Below are 21,160 nucleotides of genomic sequence, written 5' to 3' on the forward strand. Positions count from 1 at the left end.
AGGACCCCAGAGGACCCTCGGGTCAGCGGGAGCAGTGGATGCTGATGGGTCGGCTCTGGGTCCCACCCCGGCCCAGGGGCAGGGACAGGCTGTATTTTAGGGGCTCGGTCACTCGGCAGATTCAATCTGTTCACAAGAACTGAATGGCTTCAGCTGACCTCAGTGGATTTATTTTCTGACACTTCAATGTCAGAAATGATGGCTGGGTTTGAAGCCATCAGGGCCTGCTTGGGCCTGGTCACCGTGACCTGCCCCCAGTCACAAGTGTCTGCCCAGCCAAGCACCTGTGGCACCCACAGCAGAGAGGGGCTGGGCCGTGCCCACTGGGCTCTCTCTGTTCTACACTGCAGCGGCTCTAGGCCTGGCAGAGAAGGCACAGCAGCCCCTGAGTCCCAGAACTGCCTCTGGCTCTGCCCTGCTGGGGCCCCTCCCATGTCCCTGCCTCTGACGCCATCACCTCCAAGGAGGTACAAGCCAAGCTGGAGCTCCAGAGATCGGAGCCGCTCCTGAGTTAGCCAGAGCCCGAAAAGGCTGCATTCTCCTGGCTCGCCTCCCAGGGAGCTCAGAGGTGCCCTTGCCCGGGAATCCGATGGCAGAGAGTTACCAGGTCTGTGGTGCTCCTGTTCCTCAGCCCGGGAACTGGGAACTGGGGTGGGGACAGGGCAGGGCAGCAGCAGAGAGCACAGAAAGGTGTGAGGGGGCACGCAGTCCCCAGTGAGCATCTGCATCAGGACACCAGGGCTGTCCCAGGGATGGCTGGGCCTGTGGGAAAGCCATGGTCCCCACCCATCCCACCCGACCCTGAGCCACCTCCACCAGCCAAGAGGGGCCAGGGCCCTTCATCAACCTCACCCAGGTCATCTGGGGAACTGGGCCACCACTGAGAACAAAGCCCAGACATGTCTGGGAGTGGAGGCTGTGCCCACCTCCCCCAGAGACTTGCCCCCGACTTAACCCAGGGCCCAGCAGGGGCTGGAAGGGAAGTGGAGTTAGGGAGCGGAGCAGGTCACCATCAGCTGCGCCCTGGATTCCAGGGCCCGTGTGCACAGAGTAACGGGAGCTGGCTGTCTGTCTGGCCAAGGGCACAGGAGGGTGAGTGTGTACAGCAGCCAGGGAGCAAGGGAGCCAGAGAGACACACAGGAGTGACCTTGGACCTCTGCGAGGAACCCGTTCACTCACTCCCAGGCAGTAGCACTGGCCTTGACACCTAGACCTGAAAGCTCGGGGACTGCAGGACAAACAGCTTCAGGGGCTGTGGCCCCAGCTGGGACAGGCTATGCGCTGGTCCCTAGAGACTCTCGGTATCTCCCCCTGCCCCAGTCCTGCCTCCTGCCCAGCACAAGGGCCTTTGGAACTCAGCCCTCTGTGTCTCAGCCCCTGGGAGGGTCAGGTGGTCAGAGACGAGAAGCGCCGAGGCTGGCAGGCCGGAAACTGCCTCCCTTGACTGCTGTGGGGTGGAGTATTGGCGAGCACAGAGGTGCCCGGGTGAAGCGTGGCTTCAGCTGGGCGGAATCAGTGCCAGAGGGGATGAGGACGGCCCCGACCAAAGGTGGGCCTAGGCTGGAGAGGAAGCTCCAAGAGCCTGAGGCCCGTATTGCACAAGGCAGGGGATCGCATCCTGGGCTTTCTCTCCCTCCTCCCACTCTGGCCAGATGGGAGGATGGACGTTGCCTCCTTGAACAAAGACCCACAGGCTCCTTGGCTTCTGCTTGTGTCTCCAGCAGACAGCGTCTGCAGCCCCCGGTCCAACACAACCGCAGGCGGCCTCCTCCTCTTCCTCCTCCTCATTGTCCTCCACCACCACCACCACCACCACCACCACCACCACCACCACCACCACCTCCCCCTCCCCCATCTCCCCCTCCCCCTCCCCCATCTCCCCCTCCCCCTCCTCCTCCTCCTCCTCCTCCTCCTCCTCCTCCTCCTCCTCCTCCTCCTCCTCCTTCTCCTCCTCCTTCTCCTCCTCCTTCTCCTCCTCCTTCTCCTCCTCCGCTGTCGCCTCCTCCTCCTCCTCCTCCTCCTCTGCCCACCACCTCCTCCTCCTCTGCCTCCACCTCTGCCATCGCCACCTCCTCCTTCTCCTCTTCCACTGTCGCCTCCTCCTCCTCCTCCCCCACCCCCCGCCGCTACCTTTCTTTCTTCTTCTTCCTTCTTCCTGGGCGAGAGTAGCAGCCCTGGCCCCATGCTGGGGAAGGGTAGGCCAGAGACTCTTCCCTCCTGGTGGTGCTCAGCAGTGACTCAGCAGGGACTGGACTTCGGAGGCTCAGCTCGTGCCCCCTTACCCTGACAGCATCCTGGGGGTTCCTGGCTCCCTGGTCCTCAGCAGGGTGGGCTTGTCCAGGCCATTCTCAGTGCTGCCACCTTGAGGGCATCCGGGAGGCCCAGGCAGGCCAGATTTGTCTCCTGGAAAGGACATGGGTACCCCTGGGCTCTGCCCAGCCTCCTGGCCTCCCCCTGGGGCCCCTTGTGCAGCAAGGGCCCTGGCCCCAGTCCTCCCTGGCTTCACTCAGCAACCAGCAGCCCATTAGGTCTGTCCACACATCGCTGCCGACGGTGAGGCTGTGGGTGGCGCCAGCCTTCCAGGCCTGGCTGGGCAGCTCTGGGCTTGTCAGGCTCTGACCCATCCCGTCCCGCAGATGGCACTGTACTTCTGCTCGGGGCTGCTGCAGGACCCAGCGCAGTTCCGGCACTACGCGCTCAATGTGCCCCTGTACACACACTTCACCTCGCCCATCCGCCGCTTTGCCGACGTCCTGGTGCACCGCCTCCTGGCTGCCGCGCTAGGTGAGGGGTGCAGTCGGGGTCAGGGCAGACCTGGGCCAGCTCAGGGCTGCCCACCCCCACAGTGGGTGCTCAGTGGCCCAAGACCATTCTGCCGTGACCGCGGAGGTCCAAGGGTCGGGCGACCCAAGTGCAGGGGAGCCTGGCCTGGAAACTCTCCCTACGGGCCCGTGCTGCAGAAGCTGCATGGAGCCCACAGCCAGCCCTGGACACAGCCGGGAGGAGGGCGCTGACCTCGAAGGGCCGCTTTCTGCTGCCCTGGGAGCTGGGTGCTTGGGGTCCTAATCTGTCGGCGGGGGTGCAGCGCCATGCAGCCCATCCCCCAGCCATAGCTCTTCCCAGCCCCCCAGGCTCCCACTCTCATGCCTCACCCCCTCTTCCCAGGCTATAGGGAGCGACTAGACATGGCGCCCGATACCCTGCAGAAACAGGCGGACCACTGTAACGACCGCCGCATGGCGTCCAAGCGCGTGCAGGAGCTCAGTACCAGTCTCTTCTTTGCTGTTCTGGTCAAGGTGAGCCCTCCAGCCTGGTGCCCCTCACCTCCCTCTGGCTCCTGACCCTCCTGGGCACCTGCTCACCAGGAGGCCTCGAGGAGCCCAGGGCAGTGCCAGGAGGTGCCATGGCTGCAGCACTGTCCCTGCAGGAGAGTGGCCCCCTGGAGTCAGAAGCCATGGTGATGGGCGTCCTGAAGCAAGCCTTCGATGTGCTGGTGCTGCGCTACGGCGTGCAGAAGCGCATCTACTGCAACGTGAGTGCCCTGGGAGAGCCCGGGGTGGGGGTGGTGGGGGCAGCCCAAGCCATCCCGCACTGGAGGGGCACAGGCTGTGATGGGTCACACTCCACCCCTCGCTCCCCCAGCCCTAGCACAAAGCCCACCTGATGGGCCTTGCTGAGACGCCCAGCTCTCCCACCTGGGATGGTGGCTCCAGGCCCAGGGTCAGGCCTGGCCCCCTTCCCCAAGGACCCAGGAACCAGAGAGCAGGCCCCTCCATGGCCAGTACAGCTCGGCAGGGTGTGCAGGCTTTGGGGACTGTGTTTATAGGAACGTGAAGGAATGAAAGGCCAGCAAATGGTCCGTGGCCGCTCTGGAAACTGTGTCCCCTGAAGACAAGGAAGAGAGCTGTCCCTGGCTCGGCTCCTGCCCTGAGTGACTGTTGACTCACAGTTCTCTCTCCAAGGGGACATGGGCCTGTCCTAATGCTGCCTTAGGGGCTTGGCTCCAGCTGGCCCTGGGGTCTGCAGGTCACCACCTGCCCCTGTGCCTGGCTTTGAATTTCCTAACATCCAGAGTGCCCTGGGAGTGCAGTGTCCAGCCTGTTGTGTGCAGTAAACGTGGTGTTCATAACCTGGAGCTGGGCAGAAGAGGAACGACAGAGTCCCCCTGCAGACCCTGGGGGCTCTGTATCCTGAAGTTCAAGCCTAGCTCACCCTGCCGTGGGCCCAGCCCTGCCTGCACTGACAGATGGCACCAGCAGGGGGCGCAGCGCTCCGCCGCCACAGTTCTCTGTCCCCACCTCAGTGCAGTCAGCCCTGGACGCCTCCACCACTTGCCCCCAGTAGCACACAGAGCCACGGGCCTTCCCAGCCCCCACCCCTGGCCCTTGGTCACTCTCACCTGCTGCCTCAGCTGAAGGTGGCCTGGCAGGGCCTCCCTGAATCTCCCTCCAGCCAGGCAAGGGTGGGCCAGGGCCGAGGGCGGAGGGCCGCCTCCAAGCATTGAAGCCCGCCAGGGTGGAAGGGCAGGCAACAGCATCCAGAGCTGAGGCCTGAGGCTTGGTGTTTGCACTCCAGGCACTGGCCCTGCGGTCCCACCACTTCCAGAAGGTGGGCAAGAAGCCGGAACTCACGCTGGTCTGGGAGCCTGAGGACATGGAGCAGGAGCCAGCACAGCAGGTCAGAACCCCTCTGTGTCCCAGCCCCCCAAGTCCTGATGACCCCTCTCCTGCCTCCTGCGGTGCCCCTCATTCCTTCATCTGTGTCCCCTGGGCTCCCCCAGCACTGCAGCCTCCCGGTGGGGTTTCAGGGCCCTCCCAGCTCACCCAGACCCCCTCCTGTGGGTCCTGCTTTCTGGCACCACCTTCCCTTCCTTGGGGGCAACCACAGTGGAGAGAGGAGGGGCTCTGCCTGTCCCGCTAATGCAGGGGTGCTGGCCTTCTGGGGTCCTTTAGAGAACCTGATGAAAGCTATGAGTTTACACCCAAGAAATTGTCTGGAACCGTTTTCACCAACAATGTGCCCTGAACGCGGACCCAGGCCCTCAGGTTGTGTTTCATAAGCCTTGGGAGCACTCAGGATGCATCTGACTCCCCAACTCTGCCCTGACCCAGGGCATTCTTCCTGGAGGGGGCCCCCATTACAGACAGGCGAGCAGAGGCTTCCAGAGGCCGAAGGAGGGGCCTGGGGTCCTGCTGCAGGGATGGAGGCAGAGCTGCGCCTCGACATCAGGCCCTGCCATCCTTGTCCCCTCACGGCTGGGCTCTGCACAGGTCATCACCATCTTCAGCCTGGTGGAGGTGGTCCTGCAGGCAGAGTCCACAGCCCTCAAGTACAGCGCCATCCTGAAGCGGCCAGGCACCCAGGGCCACCTGGGCCCTGAGAAGGAGGAGGAGGAGGAGGAGTCTGACGGTGAGCCCGAGGACTCAAGCACCAGCTGAGCTCCACCAGCCGCCTGCCCCGCCTGCCTGTCCCGCCACACTGGCTTTAGGACCTGTTGACACGGAGGGGGGTTTTTAATTTGGTTTTTAACAACTCAGGGGTTTGTTTTTATTTTTATTTAATTTTTGCAGCTCAACTTTTAAACAAACTGCAGGGGAGAGGGTGGGGCTGGAAGGAAGGCTGAGGCCTGGTCAGCAGTGACCCCAGCAGAGCAGGCCCTAGTCCTCCTGGGAGGCTGGCCCCCCTTTTTTCTGGGCCCTACTGCCCTCCTCTGCCCAGGAAATGGGGGGTTTCAGCAAATCAGTGTCACAGAATAAAATCAAGTGTGGAGTGCCATCTGGTGTGTAGGGTGCCTCTGGGAAGCCTGGGCAGCAGAATGCCCCTTGCACCCAGGGCAAGGGACCCAGTTCAGGCTTCACCCCTCGCTGCTGAGCCGATGTCAACACCTGGAACTTTCCTGTCAGTTCCAACACGATTCAGAGCTGGCTGCCTGGCAGATGATTGATGCTGGAGTCTCATTCTGCCTGATTAAAAATGGAATTAGTATGCAGCACTGAGAGCGCCCCCATCACCCTGACGCATGTGACTGTGACGAATGTGACTGTGTCCAACCCTGCCCCCACTTCCTCTCTGCACCAGCTCCGCAGGGCCTGGTGGGAGTCATGGGTCCTGTGATACCCCCTCCCCTCAGTTCCTCAAGCAGCACTCTGTGAGGTCCTGTGCCCAGCTCTGGTGTGAGTGGGTGCCCCGGCAGCACCAAGGGAGCCTGGACAGAGGAGCCGGCCTGGGCCTGGGGGAGGGGAGGAGGGCCCTCCAGTGCCTTCCAAACCAGGAGGGGAAACTGGCTGCTGGTGACACGGATCCCACCTGCCTCGGTCCCGAGCAGAGCTGGCTGGCCACTGGGCAGTCCCTTCCCCAGCCAGCCTGACCCCAGCCTGTACTCCTTCCCCCTCCGTGGGGGAAGCTCCATGGCTTGGCGTCTCCGAGAGCTGCCAGAAACTAGGATGAAAGCCATGGTGAGCACGGCCTCTGTTCCCCTGCACCATTTCCTGGGGTGTCCGGATTAACAAGCTCATTTGATCTGGTTACAGTGAATTTTCTTCAAAGAAACACTCAATAGGGTCCCTTGTCAGAGTGCCTCGCAGCGACAGTGACTGGGTACTGCTGCCTTTGTTCTGCCACCGTCAGACGGGGCTGGCTATGGGAGGCGACCAAAGACATCCCGCACCTGCCCTGGGAGCCTTTCCCTCCTCCAGGGCTCAGCCACCTCAGGCGGCCTTCAGTCTGTGTGTCCTGCCACCCCCGAGATGTCCCAGAGGCCACGGTCACCCCATCTGTTCCTGTCCCCAGAACCTTCTCCTGCAGCCAAGTATCTGCAGGGACAGACAGGCGAGCATCTGGGGGTTTGGTGTTGGGGTGGAGAAGGCTGTGGGGTGCTGCCCCGGCCCAGGCAGCCTGACTGTGAGAGCCCCAAACAGGAGACATCCCAGCCCCTTCCCCTCCCCTCCACGCTGCCCACCCTCTGAGGAGCAGTGGCCAAGTTCCTCTCTGGGCTTCTCAGGCCAGGCTGACCCTGTCCCCCAGGGCCTCCCACGAAGCATGGGAGCTGTTCCCTCACAGGCAGCACAGACCCGGACGGACACCTGTCCCTATGTCCCAGCGCCCCCAGGCCCCAGTGAGGAGTAGCCAGCGGGGTGAACAAGGGGGTTCCTGCTGCCTGGGCTTGTTTGGGAAGCAGATGCTGGGCTCAGAGTTTCTTCAGAGAGCCTCACCTTCCGTGCTGGCCCCAGAGCATGGCGGGTCCCTGGAGCTGTGGAGGCCATGGCAGCCCCAGCCCACCCCACCCCATCTGGGGAAGTGGAAACCGTATCCACGAGGGTCAGGTCAGGTCTCTGCCTCCAGTGACCTGGCAAGGTTGTGCCCAGCCAGGACCTGGGCTCAGGCCCAGGCAGCCGCCACACCCTACCCAGAGCTCAGAAAAGGCAGCCCAGCCTTCTCCCCACACCAGTCACACCGAGCCCCCCGTCTGCATTCACTCCTTTAAGGAACATGATTGACTGAATCCGGTGCCGCGCATTCACAGGATGGCTCTCCATGGGTCCACTGGGGCCCAGCCTCTTATGTGGCCCCTCGCTAAAAGGACTCAACAGAAAGAGTGACCAGACACCGACCCTCATCTAAAGGAGGACTTGGCCATTCCCTGGGCTGTCCCACAGCACCTGCCAGCCAGGGCCCAGGCACAGAGCGAGACTGTCTTTTCCTCAAGGAGACACTGTGGGGGAGGGAGGGAGAGGTAGACACCACCAACTTCATTCCATGACCAGGGCCTGGCGATGCTCAGAGGCCAGTGAGTGTGTCCCCGCCCTGAAGGGTCAGTACCGGCCCCCTGGACCTAGGGGGAAGATGGCGCAGGCAGTGGCCCAGCCTGAGGAAGGAGCTGAAGCTCTCAGAGTTTGCAGCCACCCTCCTGGGGAGAGACTGACGCCTCCCCAGTTCCTGTTAGGAAGGACCTCGGGAAAGAACTGGAATCACACAGCCTGGGGTGGCAGCCTCCTGGCCCCTGAGGAGGATGTCAGGCCGCAGAAGGGAGGCACGGGCATGAAGCTTGGGAAGCGGGTGCCAGAGGAGGCGAGGCCTCTGCAGAAGCAGCACCAGAGGCCACTGCAGCGGCTCCACCACCCAGCAGCACCGCCACGAGGCAGGAAGTGGGAGGCCAGGCAGGAGGGGCTGTGATTGCCCAGGTGCCAGGAGGAAGGGCTGAGAGGGGACAGTGCAGATGTCCAGAGAGGCCTGACAGGGACAGGCTGCGAAAGTCACGGGTGGGGATGGGCTTCCGCCAGAGTTGAGTGTGGCCTGAGGACAGTGCAGCAAGGAGGCCCCATGGTGAGCACATGCAGCCAAAGTGACAGCTTGGGCTCCTTTGTGGGACAAGAGCCTCTCCAGGCCACTGCAGGGTGTTCAGAGAACAAGGCCTGCAAGGATCTGCTGTGCCTGCAGCTGGGCAGTAGAACACTGAGTGTGCAGGGCCGGGGTGGGAAGCAGGAAAGCCGCATGGACGAGAGAGCCGGGCCTGCCCAGCAGTGCCTTTTGGGAGCGCAGGCAGGATGGGATGTGCAGCTGTGACCTGCCCGGCATAGAACTCCGTCTGGCTGGGGAGAGGAGGTCTCTTCTAGCCAGAATGGACCAGGAGGTCCCGGGAGGACCTGGGAGGAAGTGGATTGAGTTGGGCCTTAGAAGGAGAGCCAGGAACAGGCCAGGTCAGGGGAGCTGGAGCCTGGCCAGGTATGGAGAGAGCAGGGTACACTTGCTGCAACTGTGAGAAGAGCCAGGGGTGGCCCTGGTGGCCTGGGCGCGTTTAGCTGTGCCTGGGGCCAGGCCTGACTGGCTGCAAGTCATTACTATAGGCGGAGAGTGCAGAGTAGCGCGCTCCTGCTGTCACTCCCTCCTCCAAGTCCACAAAGAGGCAAGAAAGGGAGGATTTTAAGGCCTATCCATACCGCATGGCGGGTGAGAGCAGAGGAGCAAACAGCACTTTTGGATCCTGGAAAGCAGAGGGTGAGTGTCCCAGGCATAGCTGACCTGAGAAAGGCGACTCCAAAGCCAGCAGCAGCAACAGCTGGAACTGCCCCAGCCTGCACCACGGGACCCCCAGCTCTGGGACTGAGAGCAGCTCTGGGGACCTCTGGGCTGGGGTGAAGAGGGATGGCTGGAATCATTGTTGGAAACAATTCAGTAGGCAGGCAGCTCCCTAGATCCCACTGTGGTCTGCCGCGGCCAGCACCTGTCCCGACCTCTTACTGGTCGGCCCTGGAGAGCCATCTCCTACAGAGGCAAAATGAACGGTCTCTGGGCCAGGACCAGGCCTGTTCAGGGGGATGTGTGGCTAAGTGCATAAGGGATGCTGAGACTACAGCCCTCGTGCCCAGGCAGCCCTCAGGGCATGGATAGCCAGGCCCTCCCCATCCAGGCCAGAGATGGGAAGACTCCATCCAATCTCATTCCATGACCAGGGACTGGCAAAGCTCTCAGTTCTCTCTCCATCCCAGCAGGAGACAAAGAACCCAACCTCAGAGATTCCTCAACTCGGAGACCCAGCCAGGCCACCCTCCAGAGCATCTCAGTCTGCAAGCCCCTTGGTGTGCTCAGAGCTTCCAGTCACGCTGCTCATGCCTATCCGTGCACAGCCAAGGATTGCCCTTCGTGGAGGAAAACTTCGTGAAACAAAAAACAAGCTCCGTGGGGAACACAGACCATAGAGGAAAAAGAAAGCTGTAGAAAAAGAAATGACGAATGCCTTCCTGGAGGTGAGAAAGCCATCGTGAAACGAGAGGAGGTTGCTCCAAAAAGTTCCTAGAGAGCAAAACAAGGGCCCTTGGAGGCACAATGATTGCCACCGTGGAGACACATTTCAGTGCCACTAGAGTAAAAACACTGCAGACAGGTGAGCTCTCAACAGATACATGTCCCTCACCTTCTCAGGAAAGATGGGCAGTAATGAGGGCAGAAGCTACAAAGAGGAAACCGTAGTGACAGGACCCAGGGTCCTTCAAGCTGCGGTGGGGCAAGCGCTCGGGACAGTGGTGAGGGAGCAGCTCAGCCCCAGGTGGTGCCTGGCAACCCACCCCGGGACGTCCCACCCAGGGCAGCAGTAGAATGACATGGATAGAAAGCTGAACTCCCCAGAAGAGCCTGGAGGACATTGAAGTACTTCGCATAGAGCCTCGGGTTGGATTAGTAGTACATACAGAATGATCCACATGTGAAGATAAGACCATGATTGGCTCCAGAGAAAACAGCAGTGCAAGCAAGAAAAGGTAGCTAGTCACAGTTTACGATCTGGCAATAGCGTTTACACAGTCATCACCATAGAAATGCCGAGTCAGGATCTAGTTTACTGCAGAACTCTATCAGGAGGACTGGAAGATGGGGACGCTGTCCACATGCAGGGAATGCAGTTGGTGAAATGGAAGCTAAATGCTCATTTTCCTCAGTGGGAAGCTGTGGCTTGAAGATGACTGTAAACTCTCTTTCCGCCTCTTCAATCTTGACAGGCCCCAGGGCTGCTAAGCTAATATGGCAGAAGGGACACTGTGCCAGTTGCAGGCCCAGGCCTTAAGAGACTGGCAGCTTCCCCTCTCTGTCTCTGGAAACGTACCTGCCCTTGTGTGAGGAAGCCCAAGCAGCTCTGGAGAAGCCCTTATGGAGGGGCCCACTCTCAGCCCACAGCCAGCACCAGTTGGGCAGCCACGCAGACCCCCAACCTGCAAGCCAGGCCCGCTGAGGCCTCAGTACACACAGGCAGTCCCATCAGCCCTGCCCAGATGGCAGTTTTGTGATCAAAATATAGACGATAGATGATTGTTTTTTAAGGTTGTTGGGGGTAGTTTGTCACACAACGATAGATAATAGAACATCAGTAGACTGTGTGTGTGTGTGTAGCATATATATATACACATATACACATATATACACACATACATATATACACATATACACACATATATACACATGTATACATATATACACATATATACATATATACACATATATACATATATACTCATACACATATACATATATACACACACATATATACATACACATATACATATATACACATGTACACATATATACATATATACATATATATACACACACATATATATATATATATATATATATATAGCTTCAAATTCAGACATGAAGAAGTATCTTCTTTAGCAACAGTGGTAAATAGTAAAACACCGAGAGAGAGGAAAGTGGTTGCCTCAGAGATGGGAAAATGCAAGGAGGGAGACGGAACTGCTGTTTGTTTTAACAAACCTTGTAGATCTGTTTGATACTTTAAACTACATTCACATATAACTTGGACAAAAGTAAAAACTGAAGTTGAAAAAAATGTATTCATGCTAATAGCACAGGAATGACCCACAATTGGATTCCAAGGCTTCTTGTACATTCAGCATAGGGTGTATGAAAGAGTCCACTATTCTAGCAACAGATAAAATTCCTACTGACACGCAACCTCAGGTTCCCACTCGTTTAGAAGGCTGCGTATGGTCTTCTACTTAAAGCCTCAAGTAGCAGTCATGGCAGTGACAAATCCTCATTGCCTCCATAGAACCTCTAGGCTCATGTGTGAGTCCAGGCTGGGCTGGGGCCCCTGGGAGCCCAGGGTGAGGGGCCAGTCCCTGGGCAGCTCCGTGAGCCAGGAGCAGCTGTGCCACCTGGGGAAGGGCTGCACGGTGGATGGGTCTTTTCTGCAGAAGAGTGTGCCCCAGTCCTTGCTGGGCACAGATCAAAGAGGTGTTCATGGGTCGAAATCACAGATTTCAAGGGCTGATAGGAGTCAGAGTGGGGGCTGGGAGGGCTGAGGCAGGTTAAAGATTTGAGAGGGGCTGCTGTGTCCGCAGCTGCATCACACTGCTCTGCTGTCCCCTCCATGTTCCCCGGCACTGCCGCCTACCCTGGGGTCTTCTGGAAGTAACTGAAGGCCCCCTCAACCTGGCTCATCATCAAAGCAGACTGTTGACTAGCTGCAGGCAAATATGAAGAGGCTATTTCCTGTCACAAAAAGGCCATGCTATGGAGCTGACGCAGGCTGAGTAGGCTCACCTTTCACTGGAATTGCAAAGGCCTAGCCACATGAAACCGCGCCTCCTCATCCAGGAGACACGGAAAAGGGCCCAGCAGAACACAGACAAGGATGGGGCTGCCCATCTTCAGGCCTCTCACAGCCCCTCTGCTGAAGATGGAGAAGCACAGCCCTCCACAGAGGAACGCCTGCCCGAGACTCGGGGCATATGTGACAGGGATCCAGACACACGACTGTTTTTCCTTCAGCAACAGAGCCGTGTATTGGAAGCAAAGCCCCAAAACACGATAAACAAGAGTAGAGGAGCAGGCAACCCAGTTGCAGATTTGAAGAGGCATGTGGAATTCCTTGTGGCGGAGAAGGAAAGATTATGGAAAGAAAGTAAACAGGTAAAGGCTGAAAAGGCCAGACTTCTAAAAGGTCCAGTAGAAAAGGAGCTGGATGTGGGTGCTGATTTTGTGGAAAAGTCAGAGTTACAGAGCTCGCCTCTGCATTCAGAAACTGCTGTACCCTCTTCAGCCTTGCAGAGGTTTGCAGCAGATGCCAGGAAAGCCAAGTACATTCCAATACCCAATCTTCTCCCTCAGATTTTCCATCTCCAGAGCTTCCCTTTATGGAGCTCTCTGAGGATATTCTGAAAGGATTTATGAGTGACTAAAATGGAAGGCCATAGAAGAAGGGAGAAGAGGAAATAATACTAAGTAATACAGTTAATCCAGCAACAAAAAATGAAAAGGGAAAGCCACAGGCAAGGGTAATCCTGGAAATGCCTCGTCATCTGGTGTACTGTAGGAGAAGACGCATGGCCAGGATGTGGGGAACAGTCGCTGTGAAGCGTGTCACATACCTGATTCACTGACTTGAGCTGATGATGCCGACCTGGCAGACACTAAACTCGTGGAGTGTCAGTTTCTCTTGATACCAACCAAATGGCTACCTGAAAGAATTTTTTCAAGCAACAATTATTTTTCTTATCTTCAGGGTTAAAATGTATAAAAGTATGTTATGTATAATTAATCTGTTATGTCATAAATGATCATGCAAAACCTAAATATTATGGCAGCCTGAGGGGCTGCTTCGTATTTGAAACATGCTTTGTCTCAGGCGTTGATATATGTATGCATTTTGTTACTGGCGTTTTGTTTAAGGTGTGAGACACACCTTTCCAGATGAAACCATATGTGCCGCACTGTGCACTACTCATAACGGTGATAACCTCAAGACCATCAGGAGAAATATTTAAATTTCCGTGTTATGAAGAAAGAAACCAAATTATTAGTTATGCTTTTTAACACAAATTACCAGTTTACATAATTAATGAGGGTGCATTTTAAGTTCTAACTTTATTGTATAAGGCATCATTTGAAAGTACCAAGGAAGTCTTCTTTGTTTTTAGTGATCCGTGAGTGGAAGGAATTCTAGTTGGCAGTATTTGATTGTAAGAAATCAATAAAGTAATTGTGTTTAAAAGAAAAAAAAAAAAAGATCTGAGCCCTGGTGGAGGTAACAGGACGTGATGGTTTTCACATTCAAGAAGGTTCTGGAGAAGAGAGATGATTCTTGGAATGATGAGCTTCAATTTGCACATGCCTGAGTTTAGGTTCTGAATTTAAACCCTTATTGTAAGATCATCTCTTTGAACCTTCTCTCTTTTTAAGGGTTTTTACAGTTCAGTGGCATTTTTTTTTTAATATTTAAAAAGTCATTTTAGGAGAAACATCCATTTAAATAATTTATTTTACTTCAGAAAGTTGTTTTACTCAACCAGGCTCATGAACTGAGTTGTGTTCTTTAACATTCACAAATTGTGTATTGCTTGGTTTTGGAAACTAGTTAGCCAAATAATTTAAAAAGCACCAGAAATTGAAGTGCAAAATAGAACAGGAAAGAGAAACTCTCCATTAGTGTATTCAGCTTAACAGGTTTTCAACCCACCAGGGTGCTGTTGGAATACAATTGTTCTCCTGGTTCTTATGCTACAAGATCAAGGTTAAACCACTGAATACAGTTACAGCATCCTTGACTTCATAAGCTTTCCTTTCCACGCATCCATATAGATGCCCAAAGCACCATTCAGGGCAGAATTTAGTCTTTCGTCCCGCACTCTCAAAGGACAACCAGGAGCTAGGACTTGGTTGAACCACCCACCTACCAGGTGCCCCTGCCTGTGCCACCATCCTTGGGCCAAGGGGAGGCCTGGCCCCTGCCACTTTAGCGATGGTGAAGGATCAGCCCACTTGGGGCTCGGGGCGCCTGGCTGAGCGCCCCCTCCACTGAGCCCGTTCCTGTGCCCCCAACTTCCCGCAGGCTGAGGCCCCAGTGCCCTGCTCGTGCTGCTGAGGGGGCTGAATGGCCTGTTGAGAGGCCTCCCCAGGAAGCCCATGGGGAGGAGGTTGGGGTGTCTCCTGCCTTGGGGGTGGGACAGTCCCTTCTTGTTCCCAACCCAGGTACCTGACCCAAGTTCTCCTGTGCATGAGGAATGCCTGGATGTCCCTCCTTGGTAGGTGGGATGGGCCAGAGGGAGGTCCTGCCTACACAGCCCTTAATTAGGAATTTAGAGATTTGTGCGCTAGGAAGGAGCTGCTTCCGCTACCATTTGGCCAACTGTGTGCTGTGCAGACCCTCAGCTTGGAAACAGGTTTCAAGGATGTTCAGGACTTGCCTCGTGTTCATAAAGGTCAGGGGTCGCCTCTTGCCCCCTGCTCCCCTGCTAACTCTGCAGCAGGCCCTGGACTAATTAAGTCCCCACAACAGCCCCGAGACCCAGGCTCTGTGAAAGTTGTCAGAATCAAAATGGAGCCACTTTTGTCCAACCCTAAGAGCAACAACAAAATAATGCGGCCGGGAGGTTCTGAAGGAGGGCCCTCCCGCACACCTGCCTATGATCAGAGCCCTTCCGAAGCCTCTGGGAAGGGCACAGATGCCTGCCAGAAGACCTTTTGCCAGGACTTTACAGGACTTTGCAGCTCACTATGTGAGTCACAAGGACGGCTAGCCAGATGCACAAGAACACTTGCCTGATACGCTGTGTCCACTCGTAAATTGACGTCCACTCCTGGGATAAGCCCCTGGAACCAGTGTTCTCTTCCTTTCAAAATAACCACGTAGCCAGACTTGGTGGTGGGTGCCTGTAATCCCAGCTACTTAGGAGGCTGAGGCAGGAGAATCACTTGAACCCAGGACATGGAGGTTGCAGTAAGCCAAGATCACGCCACTGCACTCCAGCCTGGGCAACAGAGCAACTCAAGAAAAACACCACCACCACCACCAACAACAAAAAACCAACCATGCACTGCTCCTTTCACCTTTCAAAGCCCCCCTTGCCTCCCCTCCTCCGATGCGCCCCTAGTTTACTAAGGCCGGGGCTCTGCATGCAGTGCTGCTGCTTATTCCCAGTTAAACTCCATAGTTTTGGAGAGCCTCCCTCTGTTTCTTGAGGTTGACAGGACTATCATTCTTTTCGTTCATAGATGAGGGAATTAAGGCTTGGAGAGGTTCCGTTCTGAAGGACACTCAGTAAGTGGTGGACAGAGAATTTCAGCTCAGACTCAAAGGTATTTAATTTACTTCTTTTAAATCCATGCTTCTTAGCACTCAGCTAGTAACGTATCACCTTGACAACTTTTTGCCGTAGCCACATTACTGCCTGTGGTATGATTTGCTGAATATTTTTCTCTACATAAGCTCAGATTTTCCTTAAATCTGTTAGGAAACTTATAACTGAAAAATGGAAGACCACCATCTCTTGCCATAAACAGAAGCAACTGTGTATTCCACACACACCAAAAGCAATGTTCTTACAGCCTCCTTAGATGTTTTGAGTCTAAAGCATGCTTTATCTTGTTAAAGGGGGGATGGCAAAGTTAGGGTGATAGTGAAGACATAGAACCAACTGAGATTCTCTCCTTGACATTATCAGAAGGGTTGGAAGAGAATCAAAAAATAACCGGCTGGGCGCGGTGGCTCATGCCTGTAATCCCAGCAGTTTGGGAAGCCAAGGTGGCCAGATCGCTTGAGCCCAGAAGTTTGAGACCAGCCTAAGCAACACAGCAAGACCTCGTCTCTACAAAAAATACTGGCTCCACAGGAGGCTGAGGCAGGAGGATGGCTTAAACCCGGGAGGCCAAGGTTGCAGTGAATTGAGATCACACCATTGCAGTCCAGTCTGGATGACAAAGCTAGATCCTGTCTAAAAAATAACTTTCTCATCGTGAAGTTTAATACTATTTAATGTCTTGTCTGATGGCAGCTAAAACATGCCCCATACCACCTAATCTGGAGTACCACACTTTGGAAATAAGTGTGTGTCACATTTTGGAAAATGCTGATTGCGATGAAAATGGGAAACATGGCTGGAACCCATCATCTAATCCGGATCACACTGCATCACTGCATAGTGTTCACTCCTTTTTCTGTCTTTGTTTTTAAGATATGTCACACACGATGAAGAGTGCAGAAAACAGAAAGGTATGGCCTAAAGAAGAATTACAGAATTGAACACCAAAGTAACCGCCACCCAGATCAAGAAATTGATTGTGGCCAGGGTTCCCCCACACCACCCCATACCTTTCCCATCGAAAACACTATTCTTTCTTACCACTGAATTTTTTTTCTTTTTCTTTTTAAAGATGGGGTCTCACTATGTTGCCCAGGCTGGTCTTAAAACTCCTGGGCTCAAGCAGTCCTCCTGCCTTGGCCTCTTAAAGGGCTGGGATTACAGGTGTGAGCCACCACACCCGACCACCACTGAATATTTGGATACTCATTTTATTTTCATAGTTTTTTTGTTTTGTTTTTGAGACAGAGTCTTGCTCTGTCACCCAGACTGGAGTGCAGTGGCATGATCTCAGCTTACTGCAGCCTCCACCTCCCGGGTTCAAGTGATTATCCTGCCTCAGCCTCCAGAATAGCTAGGATTACGGGCACATGCCATCGCACCCAGCTAATTTTTGTATTTTTAGTAGAGACGGGGGTTTCACCATGTTGGCCAGGCTGGTCTTGAACTCCTGACCTCAGGTGATCTGCCCACCTCAGCCTAGTTACTGGGATTACAGGTGTGAGCTACTGCACCCAGCCTCTTTCCATCGTTTTATCCCCCGTATAGTTTAAGTTTGCCCCATTTGAACTTCATGTATGTGTAAGATATGTTCTATCCTATGTGTTCCTTTGTGATTTGTATATTTTATTCAACTTTATGTTTGTGAGATTTAATCTGTTGTATGTTAGAAAAGCCTGGTCATTTCCACTGCTGTATAATATTCCAGTTATGAAACTCCTGACACTTTTTCTGCTGTTGATGAGCATTTGGGTTTTTCAGTGTCTGGCTATTTAAACAATGCCACTTTGCACACGTTGGTGCTTACATCCTGGGACACGTGTGCCAAGTTTCTGCAGGACACTTTCCCGGGATGGAATTGCTGTATCCTGGGATGTGCACAACTTGACGTCCTGAATGATGCTCTTGAGTCTGGTGTGTGTGACGCCTATTCCTCCACCTCCCTCCACCCTACTATGGGTGGATTTTTAGGTCTTTGCCAACCTGGAGTCTGTGATACCTTCCCCACCCCACCCCAATGTGCTTTATCCCACATTGATTGGACGCCTTTTCACACATTTACTTTTGAACTCAGCCTGAGGTTACCAAACCCTCTGGTTGAGGCTACACCTCTGGGTGTGCCCAGGGCTGCTGGAGAATAGACTCTCCCTGGAGCTTCATCTACCTGTGCAAGGAAACAGGGGTCAAACTCGAGTGTACAAGCTGCTCTAGAAGATGCAGCCCAGGCCTGGCTGGCCCAGGGCACTGGTCCCTCCCCCGGCTTCCTCCTCCAGGAAGAGGTGTGCACACCCACAGGCGTGTACACGTGGGCAAGGCTGGCCCAGCCCAGGCTGCAATCATGACAAAGACAAGGCTCCACTTAATGTTGTCACCACCTGCCCCACCCTTTCCCACAGCACTGGAACTCTGGGCCCAGGCTCCTGCCAGCCCCACCTGTCTGGGCCATGGCTGGTGAGAAACCAAGGGGTGCCAGGGCTGCCAGACCACCCTACCTACCTACTTCCCGCTGTCTCCAGGACTCATGGCATTAGGAGGCCAAACCCACACTGTGGCCTGGGCTGTGTGCTTCGAGCTTCACCTCCCTTCAGCACCAGAACAGGGTCTGGCTGTAGGTGGCTCCCAGGAAATACAGAAAAAATGGGTGAACGAACAAGTGACAGGGTGTCTTGTTCCACACAAGACACAGTGAGTGGGAGCGGGGGTGGCTTCTGGCTACAGTATGCACACTGCCCTCACCCAGATGGCATCTGCCCCCAACACCCCATTCTTGCCTGGCAGACACCGGGGCCCACCCTGAGCTGCCTTTCTCAGGACCCCAGGCCAGGCAAGCCACAGCCTGCCACTCCCTTCAGCCAGTGTGGCTTCAGGTCACCAACCTGGGGCAGGGTCAAGCTGGCAACAAGGGAAGGGGCCGGGACACAGTCCTCCCTGATTTAAACTCTAATCTCAGCGTCTGTGCTGTCCAGCTCCTCCAGGCGCTGGCCCAGGACATACTTGATGTCTTCCACCAGCTGCCACACCTGCAGAGTCGGGTCGGGGAGCAAGGGTCAGCCCAGCAGCCTTTCACTCTGGTCCATCACTCCTGGCATGAGGAGTGTCCCCATCTTTAGGCACCACTTACAAAGCCCAGAGCTTGGTTCTGAGCACCAAGAGGAAACCCTGGAGATGGGGATCCAGGCCCTGCACCCCCGACAATAAGCTCAGAGGCTAGAAGAGGAAACTGCCCCAGTAACCACCCTGGACATCCCTTAAGGCCATGCCTCCCAAGCAAGGCTGAGAAGGCTGGGCAGGGGCTTCGTGGAGTGGGTCACCTTCCGCTGACAGACCAGGTAGGCTTCCTGGAGGAGGAGGCCTGTGGAGGAGCAGCCTGGAGCCTCAGAATAGGCTGAGCCTTTAGCAGGGCCTGGTGCTACTGGCTGCAGGGGGACGTGTGGGGCTCCCCTTGTTAGGACCATGGCCTCAGGAGGGATCCACCCTCAGTTCAGCACCAGCCTCCCCACGTTAAACCAGGACAACCCACCTTGGCAGTTGAGAAGTGTTCATGTACAAAGAGGGCACCAAGTGCCATACCAAAGTGGTGGTTGGCCTGGCCCAGGCAGACCTCGGCCAGCTCCTGCAGCTTGTGGCTTCCCTCTGTCTCCCGTGCCAACTCCTGCAGTGCCTCATGGAATGGCAGGGACAGGTGCTCACTCAGAACCACCACCACGCGCCACACTAGGTAGTTGTGCAGGATCCTCGGGCCAGGTGAAGCCAGTGGATGTCCAGACAGACGTGCATATGGGCCACCAAGGGCACCACCCCCACCTGTGCCCCCCAGCCTGTGGCTGGACCCAGGACCCAGACAACCCCACAAAGAAGGGACAGGAGGTCATCCCAGAAAATGCAGAGCAGCGGGGAGAGCCAGGATGTCAACCTAGGGCTCTGGATTTCTATTCTAGTGCTCAACAGCTGCCTCCCTCAGTGTGGCTACCAGACACAGGTGGAGGTGGGAATTCAAAGCCCACCCAGCAGACAGGTCCTAGAGGCCGGTGGACAGGGGCTAGCGGATCTGCAGCCGTCCCTATGGGGTGCGGAGTGGATGAGCTGGGTCACCTGCTACACTTAGTCCGTCGCCAGCACTAGCACCTCCTCTTCCTCTGAGAACCAGTAAAACTCCTGGCACGGGTCGATGCTGGCATCCAGGTTGGCCGCCAGGAAGCCAGCGGCGCGCGCGAAGGCCTTGCACTCGGGGCAGCCCTCGGGGCAGGCGCCGCCGCCCACCGCGACCGGTCCAGGTACCTGAGCGCCAGCAAAGCCCCCAGGATGGCGCAGAGGCCGGCGGCGAATACTAGCCCCGACAGCAGGCTCACCTCGCGCGGGTTCCAGAGCTGCAGCCCGGCCCAGCCCCGGTGGCGCTGCTTCCCGAGAGAAGCCTGAGGGGCAGAGAGGCCCCACACAGGTCCCCAGTGCCTCAAGTACTTGACCTCCTGGAACTCGTGGTAGTGCGCCCTCAGCGAATACCGGGACTCCAAGGCGCCGAGGCCGCCGCGGTGCAGCCCTGGGCCACCTGGGCTACGGGATGCGCGCGGCCGCCGGCCTCCTCGTGGGCCTCCGCTTGGCCCCGGGACGCAGCTGCGGGAAAAACAGTGTCAAGCTCAGGAGGCGCCGCAGCCTGACGGAGCTCCCGGGCACCATGAGGAGGGACGCAGGTCTGGGTACAGAGGCCCCAGCTGCGGACCTCATTCACCGCGGAAACCAGGGACGAGGAGGGCTCGGCGGGGCCGCGAACCCCGCGTGCACAGTGGAGTCTTCTCCCCTGTCCCCTCCCTGCACACATGTGTCGGTCCCTGGGTTGGGAGGGCCTTGATGGGAAGCGGGAGGGGCCGGGCACGGGGCCTGGCACGTAGTGGGCCTTCATTGAAAGGCCATCCCTCTTCCCTTCGCCTTTCTTGTCCACGACCTACCCCAGCCAAGGCCGGGTCGGGTGAGAGGGAAGGAGCCGAGGCTGAAGTGAGGAGGTGCGGTCAGGGGCCCGTCTATGCAGCACTTTCAGCTCTCCGCGCTGGACCCAGACAGACGCTCCACAAAGTGGCCAAAGAACCAAATTTTGTCCTCGCAGAAGTCCGCAGGATTGACCACTCCAACCCCGCTCGCTGGCTCCTTCTACTCGGTGGCCCGACGGCTCACCCGCCCCTTCCTCACCGGCGCGCGCCAACGCCCCAGGGTGGCGAATACACAGCCCACCCTCTGGACGGCCCTGATGGAGAACCCGAGACCGGCTCAGTCTCCCCGACCCTCGTCTCTGTCTCTGCCCCGGGCCAATCCCGGCTTCAACAGGTTCTCCCCAGAACCCAAACTTGGGTGAAGTTTCACCCCCTCGCGGGGCGCGGGCTGGCCGGGTGCGCCCGGAGTCCTGGAGCCGCGCCGCTCAGTCCGTGGAGCCCGAGAGCGAAGCCTGGGAGCCGCAGCCTGAGCCGCGAGGAAGTAGATGAAGCCAGGAGGCTCCGCGCAGCGGCCGCAAGGGCAGCGGAGGTGGCCGCTGTGGTGGCCACCTAGCCGGCAGGTGCCCACCCAAGGCAGGACCTGGAGC

At 56.5% G+C, this 21,160-nt stretch overlaps 1 protein-coding gene and 1 pseudogene across 6 annotated transcripts in view; both read left to right on the top strand.

Annotated features, from left to right (window-relative positions):
• DIS3L2 (DIS3 like 3'-5' exoribonuclease 2) overlaps positions 1-17,330 on the top strand; it is a 378,450-nt gene extending 361,120 nt beyond the window's left edge. For 2 of the 6 annotated variants that reach the window (XM_016950702.4, XM_016950703.3), the window contains 5 exons: positions 2,638-2,785; positions 3,167-3,297; positions 3,429-3,533; positions 4,577-4,678; positions 5,272-5,776. In XM_016950702.4, the coding sequence (XP_016806191.1) occupies positions 2,638-2,785; positions 3,167-3,297; positions 3,429-3,533; positions 4,577-4,678; positions 5,272-5,439 (654 nt within the window). In that variant the 3' untranslated portion in view covers positions 5,440-5,776. Of the gene's footprint in view, positions 1-2,637; positions 2,786-3,166; positions 3,298-3,428; positions 3,534-4,576; positions 5,058-5,271; positions 5,777-15,505; positions 15,590-16,464 lie in introns of those variants that run through there. The other 4 variants (XM_054679520.2, XM_063790858.1, XM_063790857.1 and 1 more) reach the window with 3 other exon arrangements.
• LOC104005416 (nuclear receptor-binding factor 2-like) lies at positions 11,825-12,809 on the top strand (annotated as a pseudogene).
• Positions 17,331-21,160: the final 3,830 nt, after the last annotated feature.

Source organism: Pan troglodytes, chromosome 13, assembly GCF_028858775.2.
Source record: "Pan troglodytes isolate AG18354 chromosome 13, NHGRI_mPanTro3-v2.0_pri, whole genome shotgun sequence".
NCBI classification, from domain to species: Eukaryota; Metazoa; Chordata; class Mammalia; order Primates; family Hominidae; genus Pan; species Pan troglodytes.